This window comes from Nyctereutes procyonoides, unplaced genomic scaffold (genome assembly GCF_905146905.1).
Source record: "Nyctereutes procyonoides isolate TBG_1078 unplaced genomic scaffold, NYPRO_anot_genome, whole genome shotgun sequence".
Taxonomy (NCBI): Eukaryota; Metazoa; Chordata; class Mammalia; order Carnivora; family Canidae; genus Nyctereutes; species Nyctereutes procyonoides.
The window spans coordinates 43,108,210-43,125,761 of record NW_026575142.1 but is presented as its reverse complement, the minus strand read 5'-3'; the positions used below and the strand labels follow the sequence as shown (position 1 = coordinate 43,125,761).

Below are 17,552 nucleotides of genomic sequence, written 5' to 3'. Positions count from 1 at the left end.
AACGGTGGGTGAAGCTCTGGCCACCTGGCATGAAGGCCAGGTGCCACATTCCAAGTAATGGGACATCTGACTTTGAAGGCAGTCCATTGACCAGGGTGGGGTGGGAGTGGGCAGTGGAGGGCCACATCCCGGGGGGCAGGGGACAGCCTAGGGGACAGCCCTTCAGGCCACATGCTGGGAAGTGGGTCTAACAGGTCAGGCAGCCTGCAGCCCGTACCAAGAACAGGTCGTGTTGGGCCACTGTGGCCTCACTGGTCTGGGGTTGTTATTAGAACACTTAACATTCAGTTGAGAGTATCTTTCAAGGTAGGGGATCTCCCTGACATTAGAGTTTTATTCATCGGATTTCCAGGGCGTGGTAGAGGGGTCTCCTGAACACCATAGTGTAGTCGTGTGAGCACAGACACTGATGCTTACCTGGAGGGCTGCATATAGCCCACGCACGGAGTGCCTGGAGAGGGAGGGCCACACGGGCTGCTGGCTGCCCCGCCCGCCCTCCCGGAGGTGGTACGGCCCTGCGAGGACACATGGCTCAGAGCCGGGAGAAGCCCAGAGAGGGGCTCCCTGAACAGCAGGCCTGGGAAGAGCCAGTGGGGCTGCAACAGACACGGCGGGTTGAAGTGATGCTCCTCCCAGCCCCAGAGCACCGGACACGGATGGACACAGACAGACGTGGCCAGAGGACTCCCCACAGGAGCTGAGAAGCAAGGCCTTGGCCTCACTGGGGCCTCTTGGCAGTGAGTTTATTGTTTTAAGCTGACCAGTTTGCAGTACTTAGCGTAGTCCTAGAACCCCCGCTCCTTGGGACTCCTTCCTATCAGCTTTGAAATGGCTAAAATTTGATTAGACTCCTCTTAAAAAACTACCTGCAGACTTGGCATTGATGTGCTATTTTCTTTTTAAAATAAACATCAGGGACACCTGGGTGGCTCAGCGGTTGGGCTTCTGCCTTAGACTCAGGGTGTGATCCTGGGGTCCTGGGATGGAGTCCCGCATCGGGCTTCCTGCATGGAGACTACTTCTCTTTCTGCCTATGTCTCTGCCTCTCTCTGTGTCTCTCATAATAAACATTTAAAAATTAAACATCAAGATTTTAACTATTAAGAGATGTGTCTGGGGGCACCTGGGAGGCTCCGTTGGTGAAGCGTCTACCGTCAGCTCAGGTCATGGTTCCGGGTCCTGGGATTGAGTCCGCATCGTGCTCCCTGCTCAGCAGGGAGTCTGCTTCTCCCTCTCCCTCAACTGCTCCCCTTGCTTGGTAAAAATTTTTTTAAAAATTAAAAAGTAAAAGATGTGTCTGGGGGTGCCTGGGAGGCTCTGTTGTTTTGAGCGTTGGACTCTGATTTCAGCTCAGCTGATCCCGGGGTCATGAGATGGAGCCCCGTGTCGGGATCTGTGCTCAGCGGAGAATCGGCTTCAGATCCTCTCTCTCCCTCTGCCCCTCCCTCCACACCCGTGCTTGTGCACTCGCTTTCTCTGCAGGGGCAGGTGTGCAGCTCTGAGTCGGGTCACCCACACTTCTGCCCTCCCATCAGCCTCCTCTTGACCGTCAGAGCCTGCCCTTGCCCACTCAGGCTCTGGGCCCGGCTCTGCCAGCCCCTCTCCTCAGCCCTGGGCCCACCCCCTCTCAACATCTCAGGGGCTTCATCTTTCCACTCTGGCTGGGTGGCTCCTGCTCTGCCCTTTCCAGGGCCTGCGCCCTGTGTGCAGGGATGAGTCTGAGTGTGTGGTGGCATCCGCCGACCTCTGGCTGGGACATGGAACCAGCTCTCGGCCCAGGGTGTGCAGCCGTCACCAGTCTCAATGCCCACCTTGCACCATAGAAGGGGCTGCCTCTGACATGCACGCACGTGCATGTCGATGTTGATTTCAGTGCCAGAGCAAACTGCCCCTTAAATCTCCTCCATACAATTTCTCACAAAGTTTCCACCCACAGTGCCTTGAAACATGTTTAATAGACTTGATCGTGCAGGTGTGACAGGGTCTGTGATGGGCCCCTGCCCAGCGCATCCAGGGCAGCCCTGTAAGGCACATTGTTCTGTGATCAGGGGTTCACAAAATTGACTAAGATTACATTCACCAAATTCACATACACAATTTTCACCACTCCTAACTCAGTGTACATTTCTATTGGAGTTTCAATGAAAATTTTAAATCTCCTTTAACAATAGAAGATCACTAGTACACAGTACAGAAGCACTGTAACAAAGTTATTTTCAAGAAAATACAGAAGTGAGAATTAGCAACTCGTAGATTTGTGTTCTTTATAGTCTACCATAAAGTAGGCCAAAGTTCAGTACGAAATAAATAGGAATTTTTCTAATAAAAAATTTTACAACAGTTTTCCTAAGGAAATACATTCATAAGATGTTGTTTACATTCTGTTTTACAACGACAAGAACGACTAGGATTCTCGTCTATGAAATGTATCCACAGCACTAGGGCGCATAGGACTGTCCATAGAGGAAACACCAGCACTTTCTCTAGGGCTTGAAATGTGGGATTCCACCAGGGAGGCTCCCTACCTGGACTGCGGTTCCCTTGTGGCCGTTCAGCGAACTGGCGTCCAGCACAGAAAACCCTAGCCAAGCGCTGAGCCAGGAGCCATCTGTCAAACAGATGCATCACCTGCCGGTTTACTACCTCTGGTGTTGAGGGGGATGCCTCTGACCCACCTCCCCCAACTCAGCCTCTGCTCTGCAGCTGGGAACTGGGCCCAGGTGAGTTGTTAAGGCAGCTGGAGGTGCCAGACCAGCTGGGCTGGGGACCCTGGAGGCCCTGGTGTGTCAGGGCCTCACTGATCTGGACCAAGCACTCTGCAGGGAGCGGACAGGGCATGTGCCCTCCTGGCCATGGGCCCAGTTGCTGCGGGGCCTGGGCTCGCTGACAGGCAGGTTTTGTTCTGCGGGTGATGGCTGGAGTTTGTGCTTACGGAATTGGTCATAATGGTTGCACACTGTGGGGTAACTGTGGAAAGCCCAACCCCACCAGGTATGTGTGATTCCAGTAAGGAGAAGATCTGCTGCCATCAGGGTCAGGAGCTTCATGTTGCTGAACAGCCAACGGCAAAGGTGTAAACAGCAGATGTACAGCCTCTTTCCAGCAGCGTCCCAATGAGCACGATTAAAACCCTACAAAGTGCTACCGGCCTCGCTGTGAGGGCTGTGGGAATTTATACCATCACAGTGCAGTCCCGGCACAGCTGATGCTCCTGAGCAGAACAGGGCCGGGCCTCTTGAGAAAAGCTTCTAGGAGTGTCCGTATCCCTCTGATCTTTACTACGTCTTTCTCACGCAAAACACAGTCTGAGGGCCAGGCCAGGGCACATGAGGGCCCCGTCCTGGGCTCACTGTGGCAGCCTCCTCACCCACCTCAGCCGCTCCCCCAACTGGAATGCCAGACGGGTCTCCCTCTGGGGTGGGAGGTGAAGGGGGCAGCCCTGTCCCTGAGACCCTGGAGGGGGTGAGACGGCGTGCTACAACATTCTCAGGGCTGGGGGGGGCGGGTCTGTGCGCTGTGCCAAGTCTCCTGGCACTCCACAACGGTAGGCAGCTCCGCCCACCGGGCCTTGACCCCATGAAGGTGCTTGCTAAGTGACAGCTCTGCCAGACTCAGCTGGAGCTGTGTAGACCTGTCCACACGGCCCGTGCAACCTGTGACACAGCCTGGGCCATCTCCCAGTGTCAGTGTCCGTGGGACTGCTCCGGCTGGAGACCAGGTGCCCCGGCAGCACCTGCATCCGCAGGTCGCCTCACCCACACCTGGGCCAGAGCCACCCCGGTGCTGGGCTCTGACCTCACAACACACAAAGGGTGAGCACGCGACAGTCCCTAAGGGGACAGGCAGTGCGGGGCACGGGGAGTGGACCGGAGGGCCAGGTAGGGCCGGGCTGCCCACATCCCCGAGGGGCGCAACGCAGCGTCCGCACCTGGCCGGCCCACGTCACTTCACGGGGGCTCCGTGTCCCTGGCAGTGTTGATGGGAGGGAGGACGCCAAGCGGCAAGACCTGGAGCCGGACGGAGCCCACCTGCGGGGCGGTGACGCGCAGGTGGCCGGCGCAGGTGGCCGGCGCAGGTGGCCTCAGGGCCCTCGGCCCCGCCCGCCCGGCCCGCTCCCTGCAGGCGGCCGCGCCCGCGGACACGCCGGGGCCTCGGGTCACAGCGGCGTCTCCTCCTGCTCCAGCGCGTGCGGCGGCGCGTGGCACGACGGCGGCAGGGACGCGAGCTTCAGCAGCGCCGGGCGGCGGCGCGCGCGGGGCCGCTGGAACGAGCGCCGGCTGTGCACCCTGCGCGCCGCCGCCGACCGCGCATGCGCGCCCGGCCCCCCGCGGCGCTCCGGCCCCGCCCCCGCCTCGCGGTCGGACGGCGCGGCGGGCGGGGCCTCCGCGGGCGGGGCCTCGGCGGGCGGGGCCTCGGCGGGCGGGGCCGGGCTGCGGGCGCGCGGGCGCGGGGAGCGCGCGGGGAGCGCGGGCTTCTCGGCGGCGGGAGGGGACGCGCGTCCGGTCAGCGGCACATCGGAGCCCGTGTCACCTGCAGGGGAAGACGGCGTGAGCGCCGCGGGCACCTGGCGGGGGCCTCGGGTCCCTGCGGGGTGGGGCGGGCGGAGCTGCCACAGCCCCCGGGCGGGGACAGAACCACAGGGACACCCCGGCCCGTGGACCCTTCCCCCACCATCGTCCAGGGCCCCCACCGCCACCACCGGTACAGTCTCAGGCCATGGCCTGGCCGTGTGGCCAGCGCGGCCCACGGTGACCGGGTCGGGGAGGACTAGCTCCTGCAGCCCCTCGACAGGCACCTGTACTACAGGGGTGTCCAGTGTGTGCCCGCCCCGGGCTGCCACCCTGCCGGGAGATGGTCCCCGCCCCGTGGCCTCTCCGGGTCGAGGAGGGTGTGGGGTTCAGAGGCAGAAGCCGGGAGACGGCAGAGGAGCAGCAGAAGCACCCAGAGGTCCCGCCCACCCGGCGTTTCCCACGAGCTCACTCCCCAGTAACATCCCCCCACCCCGGCAAAGCGAGGCTAAGGCTGCCCCAGGCAGCGCCCCTCACACTTGCTGGAACACCCCACAGGGAAGGGATGGACGCCCCTTCAAGCCTCCGTAGGAGAGAATCACAGCAGCTCCTGCTTCAGTTGGAATAAGTGGGAAAGCGTCCTGCGTGAGCCCCTCCTGTGCTGGGGCAGGTTTCCTGTTTCCTCCCAAGCGCCCACCAAACACCCAAAGGAAACATGAAATGAACCCAAAACCTTGCATCAAGGGGCAAACCCTCTTTCCTGCAGAGTAGGTGCCTGCCCCTGCCTGCCACCTTGCCTTGCTCCGCCCCCCAAGCCCGCCAGCTCTGGCCTCCCCTCCGGAGAGGGGGGGCTGCTCTGACCTGGCGAGGCTTGCCCCTCTGCTCCCCTGGACCCTTTCCTGGAGCTCGTCTGTATGAGGCCGAAAGGGACCCGATGCTCTTCTCCTGGACTCACTTCTTCACATGGGCCTTTCCCAAAGCCCCAGGGCCTTCGGGGAGAAAAAGAGATGTGCCCACCCAGCCCCCACCCAGCCCCCACCCAGCCCTGCTCTGAGCTCAGGACAGGCTCATGGCGGAGCCCGGGGCTTAGCGATCTCAAACAGCTCTGGATCCTGACATCTCAGCGGGACAAGGTGAGACTCGGAAGGGTGTCCTAAGAAACGTGCAGCTGGAAAAGAGGCTTAGAGGGAGGAAGAGTGAGCAGAACTCAGGTCCAGAGCCAGAAAGGCAGCCAGCTAGGGGAGAGGAGCTGAGGAGAGAGCAGGTGTCAGGCGGGGTCAGGAGTTACATGTGCGTGGACTCAGGGAGGGTCGTGTGCGGCTGCTCCTCAGGGCCATCGGCCTGCAGAAAGGAGTCCACGGACTTGGTGCTGAGGCGGAAGGGCGCCAGGCGGTGGAAGTTGCCCGGAGAGCAGGGGATCTGCACACGAGCCCTCTGGGAAGGCACCACTGTCTCCCCGGGGGACAGCCAGGGTGGCACCCTGGAGAGGATGCCCAGGTCCTCATCCGGGGAGAAGACGGGGTTGTCAATCCCTAGGAGAAAGGGCAAAGGTGAACCTGGACAGCAGGGAGGAAGGGTGCAGCTGACAGTCGTCCTGCCGCCGCCACACCTGGAAGGTCACTGGAAGGTATCTGGGGTCTGCTGTGTCTCTCCATCTACGGCAGGCCAGGCAGGGGACAGCTCCCTGCTCCCCACTTGCAACTCACCCCCATGTGGACCCAGCACCAGGCCTCCCTGGCCCTGCGGACCCCATAACCACCAACGACGTGCCCACTTCTGGGGCCAAGGAGGGCCGGCCCCAGCCCTCACCTGAAGGGGAGTCTGTTGCCGTGGCATCTTGAGTGATGTTCGCCAGGAACTCGATCCCCCCACCCGCTTCGGCACCGTAGTTGGGAGCCTCCTCTGGGTCTGAAAGTTCCAAATCTGGTGGAAGGGAGGGCGGCATGAGGGACCTGGGCTGGCTGCAGACACCCCGCTTACTGCCCTTAGCAGACAACCCCGAGCAGCTGGCAGAGCACCCCAGGGTCATTGCCCATCCCATCTGGGCGGCTGGCCGGGTGGCAGTGCCCACACAGTGCATCCACCCCTCCTGGTCCCACGCCTCCTCCCCACCCAGCCTGGCCCTTGGGCCCGGGAGTGTGGGACCCACCTCGGGGGCGCTGCCCACCGGCCCCAGTGCCTGGGACCTCACCTGCCCTGACCTGGCTGCCGAGGGGAAGGGCGTCCGTGGCAGGATGGCCCTCTGCACCCCGGCTGCCCCATCACCATCCCTGGGTCCTGCTGGTGAGCGTGCATGCTGCCCCGGCCCCAACCCGTACCTTTCTCATTAATGGTGAAATTGTGCACGGGGCTCTCCAGGGGCAGTTTCCCGTTGGGAATACTGCTATTTCTCTGAGAAGCAAAAGGAAACTGTTAGCGGATGTGGGCACAGCCACACCCGCGCCCCAACAGCCCCAGGAGAGCTCTGCTCTGTGAGGGGGCTACAGGTGCAGACTCCCACAGGCCTGACCCTGCGGGTGTGACCCCTGCCCCCAGGCAGCCCCACGGTCCCTGGCCCTCACCCGCTTCTGGGCACGTTCCCTCTTGTACAGCTTCGCTGCCTTCTTGTTCTGGCCGATGCCCAGCTTGGCAGACTTGAAGGACTCCAGGCGCTTCCGCATGGTCCTGTGGAAGATCTCCTTGTCCTGCTTCTCGTCCTCGTTGGGAGTTAGCTCGTGCCGACTGTACAGGTGCTTGTACTGGGGCAGAGGCAGGCGGGACGGTCACACGCGGGGCGTGGGAGGACAGCTCACGGGGCGGGGGTGCCGGGGCTGCCCTGACCCCAGCCAGACAGACCCAGGTGCGGGAGAGCCCAGGCCACCGCCTCCCGCAGCCCTTCTCAGCCTGAGCCTTCACTGCACTCTTGTGAGGACCTCTGTACCAGGGTCGGGAGGGGCCCGAGGGCTGAACCCCGCCCAGACGCTGCACACCCACCTCCTGCCGGGGCTTGTACAGGTACTGCTGCAGGGTGTGGTGAGTGACCATGTCCTCCGTGTCACGGATGCTTCTCCTCCTCTGTTCCAGGGACTGCATGTCCAGGCACACCGCACTGACATTCTCCCTCCTGTATGGGGGCCTCAGTGATCGCCTGGCCTTCCTGCCCCTCACCCCTGAGCCTGACCACCACCGGCCCCCTGCCCTCCTAACTCACCCCCCTCCAGCCCGGTACCTGCACACCAGCTGAGCAAGCCCCAGCCATGCAGCCCTACAGAGTCAAGAGGTCCAGAATCCAGGACCAGGGGTGGGTGTAGGGGCACCAGGGATGAGGTCTCAGCCCCAAATCTCCATCTGGCCCTCCCCGCTCTTAGTCTCACATCAGGCAAACGCTAGCATTTACTCCAGGTGCATCGTGCAGGGGGACACCTGGCACCTGTGTGCACACCCTCCCTGGACCCCTCAGGGGCCCAGCCAGGGGTCTTTATTCGACCCCTGATGGCTCTCAGTTCCCCTAGATGTCCACTGGCCAGTGTCTGTCCGGAGGGGCCCTCCTGCCTGTGCCCAGGAAGGCCTGGGAAATGCAGGTCAGGTCAGGCAAGACCCCTGCCCACAGCAGCCAGCAACCACTAGGGTCACGGCAGGGGGTGGGGGGGTGGAGGGGCCAGGGGTGGGGGATGGCCTCTTCTGGCAGAGCCGGTGTGAACCTGGGCACGTACAGGAGGTAGGACACCGAGGCCTCCACGGTTGAGGGCCGTGGCGTGCTGAAGTCCACGTTGACCATGTTGTCAGTGCTTGGGGAGCGGATAAAGGCCAGGGACCCACGGCGCTCTCCCTGTGGGCAGGAGACAGTCTGTGTCCACGCACAGCATGGCGTGCCTCACAGCCAGGTGACCGCCAGCCCTGGAGGGCTGAGGCCACAGTGAGGCCACGCTGAATGGTCGAAAAGGAAAGGGAAGAGGGAACCCTGGGTCCCTGAACCAGCCCCTTGGGGGCACAGGGTGCCAGGAGACACTGTAGCTCCCCACAGGACTGAGGAAGTGCCCCCAGGGCCCTGGGGACTCCCAGCCAGCCACCCTGGGTGCCCCAGAGAGGGGAACAATAGAATCATGGGCCGGGGCACGCGGTGTGGTGGGCAGTGGGGGCCCTCCCAGCGCCTGCACCTCCCATGTGGGGCTGGGGCATCACTGTGTCCCAGGGACACACTGCACACACAGTCAGGACCGCCTCTCCTGATCCCTCATCCCGGCTCTAGAGCCCCTGAGGGCGGAGATCCGGGCATTGAACTCTCCCCACCCAGGGCCAGAGGGCAGACAGCAGGTGTCCTTGTCCTGCCGGGGTCTGCAGCTTGTGGACTGGAGCCCAGGGGAGTGGGGTTGGCCCAGCACAGCTCAATAGGTGCTCATCTGCCTGCGGCCCCTGCCCGCCTGTGCCTGGGAGGGACCCTGGGTTGTGCTGGGGCATTGGGCTGTACACCGGGTGTGGACAAGCCCCTGGAGATAGGGATCCATGTCCCCCCTGAAAGAACAGATGCTTCTAGGGCTCGGCCACACCCTCTACGAGGTCAAGGGCTTGCTAAGAGGGTTTGTCCCTCCAAAGGGAAGTGCAGACCTCTAGCTCACCAGGCCCCATGTGGGTCCAAGCTGGCGAGGTGCCAGGTGACCTCGGGCCAGGGGCCATGTATGGGGACACAGTGGGGCAAAGGCAGCTGAGTGATCGATGCAACGACCAAGGGATGGTCACACGTGTGCACTGAGAAGCCAGGAAGTGCCACTTGGAGGCCTGTGGCTACCAGGGAGGGGCCAGCCAGAACCCGGAGGAGTGGGTTTAGCCTGAGAGAGACCTGTATGACTGAGTCACTCTGACATCCCCAGTCCCTGGGAGGCTGTGGGTTGGCACAGGGCACGCGGCCTCAGACACTACGGGATCCAGAGTCACTGTGCGGCCCATGTGGCAGGGCCTGTCCCTCATCCTTATGTGCACCTGGAGCCCACTCATCTATCTCACACTGCACGGCTGTGCATACCGTGTGCACACATATGTTGGGGGCATGACTCCATGAGGCCCTAGAGTGTCCTACAGAGAGCCGTGGGGGAGGGTTCTGTGCCTCAGCTCCCGCAGCCATTCTCGGGATATCGGGGGACCCATGAGCTTCACGGGGTGAACTCGTCATTGACCCCGGCATGGTGCTGCTGGGCCTCTGGGGGGGCCTTCCCTGGCCCAGTGCCTGAGACCCCAGTGGCTGCCCACATCCCATGTCTGGGTGTTGGTTCAGCCCCCAGCTCTCACAAAGAGAACACGTGGAATGTTCTGGTACCTCAGCCACATAGCTGATGGCATCTTTCAGGTTGAGTTCATGGAAAACATTGAGAATCCGATCGCGTGACTTCTGAGCAGACTTTCTCATAAGGATTTTGCTGAGGAATTTCCTATCAAAATTGGACCACCTGGGGGGGGGGTTCAAAGCAACACAGACGTCAACCCTGGCAGCAGGTGGGGGTGGGGAGCAGGGGTCTGGTGGGCCTGGGTCTCCCACTGCCCAGACCTGTATGCACAGGTCTCCCAGGAGCTCAGACTAGGGGACGCCCTCCCGCCCCCCACCCTGATTTTTATTCACCCAACAACCACAAAGGTGAGTTCTAAAATGAAAGCAATAAACATCAGGGGTGCTGGTTCCCCATCTGTGCTCTGTTCCTTCCTGCCTGCCTGAAGGCCTGTCTCACCAGAATGTATGTGGAATTATGGATTCTGTTTTCTCATTTAATACAGTATTGCAGAGCTTTCCAGTGACTCTAACCTTCTGGAAAGGGTGGGGTCGGGTGAGGGCAGGGCCCTGGGGCCCTCAGGCCTTGGCTACAGGGAAGGGGGCACATTTTCCTGCAGAGGGATGGGCTGGGGGAGGAGGGACCACTGTGGGGAGAACCAGGCTCTAAATCCTGCACAGAGTACTGGCCAGTATCGGGTCAGGAGAGCACGTGCCAGGGCTGATCAGAGGGGTAACATCCAGCTGAGCCCCATGTGGTGTGGGAGGGAGAAGACGGGCTGGGGGTGGGGAGGGAGGATCTCAGGGGGAGGGACAGGGGGAAGAAGAGGGAGGGGGTCCCAGGGGAGGGGAGTCCCAGGAGGAAGAGGGGGAGGGGTGGGGAGGGAGGGTCCTAGGAGGATGGGGGTCCCAGGGAGAGGAGGGGGAGGAGGGGGATGGGCATCCCAGGGGGAGGGGGAGTCTCAGTCTGACAAGCAACCTTCTGGCCCCTTCCAAGGCAGTGTTCTTGGTTCCCTAGGGCTTTGTGGGGTTGGTTTACAGGCAGGTGAGCAGCTCTTTCTACCCTGTGTGTCCTCTGTCCTCCGTCAAAGGCAGAGGAAGGGGAGCTGACAGTGGAAACCAACATGGCTCCACGCGTCCTCGTTTCTGTACAGCCAGGGCACCTGCTGCCACTTACTTGTCTCTGAGGTAATTGTGTCCAATTTGCCCGGATATGTCCTCAATGGCTGAGAGAATGTGGTCAAAAGCCTTTCAGGGGAAGGAGAGGGGCATTAGCATCACATGGAGGGCTGCCCCCACCCTGGCCCCCCTTCCCCACACCCCCACCTCGTCCCGCTCCTACCCGGCCATGCAGCTTCTCGTTGAGCTTGGGCTCCCGATGTTCACTCCTTTTCACCTTCAGCCACTGCACCAGGGGCTTGATGGTCAGGCCCTGGAAGACGGGGACGACCCTGGTGGCCAGTGGGCTCCACCCCAGGGCCCAGCCTGACCCACAGAGCCCCTGGGACGTGAGTCCACGGCCACCCCCAGGTGCAGGGGGCCCTGACGCTGCTCTGAGGGCTCCGGGGTGGCTGAAGTGGGACACTGCCCTGGGGGGGCCCTGGGCAATGCTACCCTAACTGGGGCTTCATCAGCCAGCAGTACGGGAAGGAGGGAAGGGCGTTTCTAGACCAAATGGTGCCGCGTCCCCTGTGGGGCCACATGAAAACCTACAAAACAGCTCCTAGTTACTAAAATAGTAAAAACCAATTAGGGCCTAGAGGCTGGAGAGGCTGGTGGCAGCGTGGGGCTGGCAGGCGGGGTCAGGGGACAGGCAGGTCACGGCCTCCCCCCTACCTGGAAGATGACGGTGAAGAAGACCACGATGATGGTGGTGCTGACGAACAGGTTCCTCTCCTTCACCTTCTTCTCGTCCAGGAGGACGACCAGGGCGAAGGCCACAGCCCCGCGCAGGCCGCCGTAAGACATGACCACCTGGTCTATGATCTCCAGCTGCACCATCCGGTACCGGTTCAGAACCCACGTCTGGAGGACCACACCTGCCGGGGGCTGGGCTGAGCTCCAGGGCACCGGGGGCGGGGCCGCGGAGGCTGCCTCCCCCCTCCCCCTCCCCCAGCACCGCCATCCCTCCCTCCCTCACCTGCTCACTCAACTCCCCCTGCTCCCTCACCACCATACCGCCCCAGCCGCCCTGGCTCCCTCACCCCTCCCCTCTCCCTCCCCTCCCCCACCCCTCCCAACTCATCTCACAAACCCCTCCCAGCTTCCTTACACACACCCCTCACCCCCCCAGCTCCCTCACACACACCCCTCACCCCCCCAGCTCCCTCACACACCCCCACCCCTCCCATCTCCCTCACACACACCCCTCACCCCTCCAGCTCCCTCATACACACTCCAAGCTCCCTCACACACACCCCTCACCCCTCCCAGCTCCCTCACACACACCCCTCACCCCTCCCAGCTCCCCCCCCCACCCCCGCCCTGTGGGGAGCACCTGGGGATTCCCTCCTCAGGCATTGATGGATTCTGCTCCCAGCAACGGGTCACAAAAACTCCAGCTTGTAGCCCTGCTCTCCCCACACCCTCTCCCCTGTGTCTACACTGTCTACACCATCTACACTGTCTACACTGTCTATACCGGAGTTCTCTCTTGGTCGTGGGCCAAACCACCCCATGGCTCAGCCGAGGCCTCACGTTCTGGTCGCTCAGGCAGCTCCGGGACCACCAACCCCACCTTGCTCTGGCAGCCGCTCCTCGGAGCCCCCAGGCCCCGGGGAGCACAAATGGTCCCCCACCCCCACCCCTACACAAACACAGCGATGGCCAGCTCGGTCATGGTCACAGCAGCCAGCAGGGCCCCAGCCTCACCGCAGCATCATCTGCTTCCTCAGTGACTGCATCCACAGTGAGTCCAGGGGAAACCAAATGGATTCCCCTGGGTTCTAGAACCTTCTACCCTGACCCCTCACTATGCTACCTCTATCTCAAGGGAACAAAGCCGTCCATCAGAGAGCCTAAACCTTCGCTGATGATAACCACTGGCCTGGCCATGCTGAGGGTTTGGAGCCTGCTCCTCCCTGGGCCACACAAACCCCACATCCTGGCTCCCCAGGCTCCCTCAGCTGGGCCCCAGTGTCCGCCCTCCACCATCCTCACCATCCCCAGTCATGCCCACAGCCCACCACCGCCCCCCATCCCTGGACACCCTTATGCCCCGAGCATCCCTGTCGTTGCCCCTCCTCCCTGTCATCTCCCTCCTCTCCATCATCCCCATCCCTCATCCTTCTCTCCTCATCCCCATCATCTCCTCTCATCTTTGTCATCCCCATCATCCCCCATCCTCTCCCCTCCTCTCCATCCTCCTCCTCCCCATTATCTCCTCTAATATCCCTCCTCTTGGTCATCCCCCATCGTCTCCCCTCACCCTCATCATCCCCATCCCCCTGCCACTCCCCATCTCCCCATCATCCCTGTCATCATCTCATACACCCCTCATCCCCAGTACCCCACCCCACTAGCGCCCTCACCAATGGCCCGGTACACAGAGATGAAGACCAGGGTCAGGAGCACGAAGGCCGTGTTCCACTTCCAGATGAGGGGGTTCACGGCCGAGATGCCAAGAAACATGAAGATTATGGTCTCTGCCCCGCTGGCCAGCATCTTCATGGTGTAGCGCACGGTGGTGGCTGACTGCTCAGAGATGTTAGCCTTCACGTACTTCTGACAGCAGATGCCGCAGAAGGTGATGCTGGGGGTGGGACAGGCACACAGTGAAACCAGGGGCCGTGAGCTGCCGGGACGGGGCCCGAGGGTCTGCGTCCTGGGTACCCACCCACCCACTGACAGGTGTTCTCTCAGAGCTGGGCCCAGGTCCCAGCAGCCCCCCAAGACCTGAGCCCCGAGCCACCCAGTGGGCTGTCTGCGCCTGACCACAGGCCAGCAGCTGGCTCTGGGGGGAGGTGCTGGGGCAGATGTGGGTCACAGGGTGCCTGCCAGCTTCCTGCCCAGAGCACCCAGAAGAGGCTGTGTGTAGGCAGAGCTCAAGGGCAGTTCAGTGAAAAGGCCAACTCATGATTTAAAACCTGAATAGGCCGGATTCTTCACCCATACAGTGGCTTCTCACCCCTCACAGGGAGGTGGCTGGGTAGAGGGGGCTGGGAGGGGCCAGGAATGTTGTGCCCCAGATGGGAGGGTCCCCTCCTTCCTCCCCCACCCTCTCTCTCTTCTCCCACCCTCTCCCCCACCCTCTCTCTCCTCCTCTCCCTCCCTTCCCCCTCCCCCTCCCTTCCCCCCTCCCTCCCTTCCCTCCTCCCCTCCTTGTCCCCTTTCCCCTCCCTCATCCTTTCCCTCCTCCTCTCCCCCTCCCGCACCCCCTCTCCCTCCCGTATCCTTTCCCTTCTCCCTTCCTCTCCCCTCCTCTCCCATCCTTGGCATAGCTGCTTGGTTGTGCTGTGGAGTGCCCCGGCCCCCCACCCCCGCACACCAGTGTGTGGCCCAGACACTATATAGCTCTGGCCCCTGGGCCGTGGGAGTGAGGGGAACTCACGCCAAGATGGCTGACAGCGATAGCATCTCAGATGTGAGGTAGGACAGGTAAGAGATGATGAACACGAAGCCCGGCTCGATGATGCGCACGTGCTTGGTGAAGCGGGTGACCAGCGACAGCAGGAAGGCGAAGATAACACCCACCAGCGTGCCTCCTAGGCTCACCACGAAGAAGGACACTGCGGGCCGAGGATGCTGGCTGAGCTGCCTGAAAGGCCCTTTGTGGCCGGGCGTGGCTGGCCCCTGTGTGGGCCGGCTGACCGGCCGTCCTTCCAGACCATTCCTCACTGTGGGTTGCCTGGTAACCCCCACAGAGGCGCCAATAACCCAGCAAACAAGAAGCCAGTTCTTGCCCTGAGAGGCAGCCTGTGAAGAGCAGGGAGGCCTGGTTCCCCGCCCCCGTGTAGAGAAAGCCCAAGAAGGTGGCCTTGGGTAGGGGCATCCCTGGGACCCTGGGACACCAGCATCCAAGCCCCCAACCAGACATGCCAGTGGGTCTCATGGGGCAGCAGCCCCTGCCTCCCCAGTGTGGCCGGAACCCGCGAAATTGTGTTCATGAAACACATGGTGGATGGGAGGGCCTGCTGCCGAGACTTCAGAGTGGAAACACCTTTTCCCCGCACAAGCTGTGGAACCCGGGGGTGGTGCTGGTGCTGAAGCCTGGAGGGGGTCCCCATGCTGGAGAGGAGACGTGACCCCATACTCCCCAGGCGCATAGACCCGCCAGCCACATACCTATGCCTTTCACGCAGTCCACACCAGTCACCTTGTCACCTCCCAGCGTCACAAAAGATTCGAACACATTGTAGAGGACCTGGGAGGACAGAGAGGCAGGCATGACCTCGGGTCAGCCCTCGACCAGTGCTCAGCCCGTCCCGACTCAGGGCCCAGGCCTTGAGGACTTGGGCTGGAAGGAGCAGCCCTTGGCAGCCCCCTATCCTGCAAACCCAAAATCACTGAATGAGACCACCAGGAGGGAAGAATGGTGAATAAGACAAAGGCCAAAGATGAGATGAGAGTCAGAAGAACATTCTAGAAGGAAGGAGACCCTTCAGGAGCAAACGGGACCCTTTCATACTCTCAGCAAAGCAGCAGTGACCACAAAGCTAACCCACTGTGGTTAATGGTTTTGTTTTCCAAGATGAAGCCAGAGTTTCATTTTCAGCGACTTCACTATGGTGCCAGCTCCTCGTGGTGGGCTCACACCCCTTGGCGTCTTCAAGTGTGGACATTTACACCTTATCCCGCCGAGATTTTCGAGATGAAAAGCTCAGGAACTGCATGCAGGCTGAAGTTGTGGAGATAGGGCAGCGCTTCCAGGGCTGCACCCCGCCCCCCCCCCCCCGACGAGGTGCCACTCCACAGTGAGGGGCCAGGGGCCGAGGGGCTGCGGTGGGCAGGATGCAGGCTCCTCCCTCTCCAGGTGTGCTCTGGGGGTCAGAGGACCCCAAAGGTAGGGAGGTGAGGCAGGCTGGACGGTGCGCGGGGCCTGGGCAGGCAGCCTCCAAGGACGGAAGGTGTTGAAGCTGGACCTCAGCTCAGGTGTCTCCGTGGACACGCGGGTGGGAGAGGATGTGGAGCGTTGGGTCCAGACGTGAGTTCGAGCTTCTGCAGAGATGAGAAGCCTCGGCACAGAGCAGCTCAGCCTCCAAGGGGCTGTGCAGATGTTTTCTGATTAAGTCTCTAATGCTCACAATCCCTGGAGAACATCTCTCTGCTATGTCAGGAATCTGTGCAGCAGCACCCTAGGGCTTTTCAGACCCCTGAACCCCAAAGGGATGTCAGAAGGGAGTGTCTTAGCGAGGCCATGGGTACTCAGAGCCGAGACAGATCTTCACATTCTGCCGTGTCTGCAAAATCCCAGGGACGAGGGAAGGGGCTGACTCCGGGGTCCGGAGCAGGTACTCAGAGACACACAGGCCGGCTGCCCATAACTTGGCTCAGCTTGGGGTGGCTTTGGGGCACTCCAGGCCGACGGCTCTGAGGCTGAGACAGCGTCCCCGCATTTCACAAACTTTCTGTTCACTTTGCAGAGGTGCTGCGGCCTCAGGCCCTGACTGAGGGTCCTCCAGCCCCTGCCCATACACGGGGGCCCTGCCGAGCTCCCTCCTGGAGACAGTGCTGCCTCCGAGCACACGGCCGGCGCTGGCTCATCTTCCCTCCTGAATCCTAGTGAGATCCTGCTGTTTTAGTGGCTCCTTTAGGGGGTTCAGGAATGGGTGGCACCAACGCCCCCAGGTAGAGGTGTCCTGCTCTGAGAACGGGGCGGGGGCGGGGAGGTGCTGCCAGAACTGGTGAGACAGGCAGTGGTTCTGGGTTAGGAGGAGGCAAGGGAAGGGGTGCGAGAGCCCGGGGCTGGCATGGGGACGGCTCCTCCAGTCGGAGCTGCGAGCAGAGGACCAGCCCCTCACATAGGCTGTGTTCTCTGCCTGCTGCCCGGGGGCCCCAGGCAGTTCTACGGTTCTACGGTGGCCCCGAGATGCTCCCTGGCAAGTCCCTGGGCCCGCCCGGCACCCACTCACCACGGTGACGGCGTCGTTCAGCAGCGACTCCCCAAAGACGATGATGAACAGCACCTCATTGACGTGGACCTCCTCGAACACAGCCAGGACGGCCACCGGGTCCACAGCGGCGATCAGGCTGCCGAACAGAAGGAAATCCAGCAGCCCGATGTTCAGGTCTCCTGCAGGACAGGTGGGCCGTCAGGGAGAGCCCCCAGCCAGGCCGAATGAGGGCCTCCAGTCACCACGCCCCCCCCCCAGGCCTTCAGGGTCCTTCCAGGCGCTGTCCCGCTGACAGATGCATTGGAAGCCCCCCAGGATGGGGACTCCGCCTCCCCCCATGGGCTCCCACAGCCTCAGGCAGGGCTGGCCTCATCCCCAGGGGAACTGCCTGACTCCACTTCTTCCCTTGGCCTCCCCTGGGCCCCAGCTGCTTCCTCCTTCCAGCCTATCACGCCTGCTGCAGGCAGATGAGGGGCTGGGGGTGGGGGACACACACAGCAGGGAATCAGGCCCCTGCCCTGGGGGCCTACAGTGCAGGGGTGTAGGTGGTGAGTGTGATGGGGAGGTGGTCGGGGCTCAACAGGCATGGGGGAGGCCTCCCTGGGGACTGACATCTCAGCCCAGACCAGAGCCCCCAGGACCAGCTGGAGGCAGGGGCACAACAGGCCTCACAGGGTCCTGGGGGCTCCCATCGGAGGGGCTGCAGGGAGGTCAGCTGGGGACCCAGAGCGGAGGGAGGGGGAGCAAGGGCCTTGG

General features: G+C 62.1%; 1 protein-coding gene across 3 annotated transcripts in view; it reads right to left on the bottom strand.

Moving 5' to 3' along the window:
- Nucleotides 1-4,401: 4,401 nt before the first annotated feature.
- SLC9A3 (solute carrier family 9 member A3) overlaps nucleotides 4,402-17,552 on the bottom strand; it is a 40,917-nt gene continuing 27,766 nt past the window's right edge. For 2 of the 3 annotated variants that reach the window (XM_055307666.1, XM_055307668.1), the window contains 14 exons: nucleotides 16,815-16,975; nucleotides 15,028-15,106; nucleotides 14,294-14,471; nucleotides 13,275-13,495; nucleotides 11,581-11,783; nucleotides 11,087-11,176; nucleotides 10,922-10,992; nucleotides 9,799-9,928; nucleotides 8,201-8,316; nucleotides 7,482-7,611; nucleotides 7,070-7,246; nucleotides 6,827-6,899; nucleotides 6,318-6,431; nucleotides 5,574-6,040 (listed from right to left, as the gene is read on the bottom strand). In XM_055307666.1, coding sequence (XP_055163641.1) covers nucleotides 5,793-6,040; nucleotides 6,318-6,431; nucleotides 6,827-6,899; nucleotides 7,070-7,246; nucleotides 7,482-7,611; nucleotides 8,201-8,316; nucleotides 9,799-9,928; nucleotides 10,922-10,992; nucleotides 11,087-11,176; nucleotides 11,581-11,783; nucleotides 13,275-13,495; nucleotides 14,294-14,471; nucleotides 15,028-15,106; nucleotides 16,815-16,975 — 1,991 coding nt within the window. In that variant the 3' untranslated portion in view covers nucleotides 5,574-5,792. Of the gene's footprint in view, nucleotides 4,531-5,573; nucleotides 6,041-6,317; nucleotides 6,432-6,826; nucleotides 6,900-7,069; nucleotides 7,247-7,481; nucleotides 7,612-8,200; nucleotides 8,317-9,798; nucleotides 9,929-10,921; nucleotides 10,993-11,086; nucleotides 11,177-11,580; nucleotides 11,784-13,274; nucleotides 13,496-14,293; nucleotides 14,472-15,027; nucleotides 15,107-16,814; nucleotides 16,976-17,552 lie in introns of those variants that run through there. The other variant, XM_055307667.1, reaches the window with a different exon arrangement.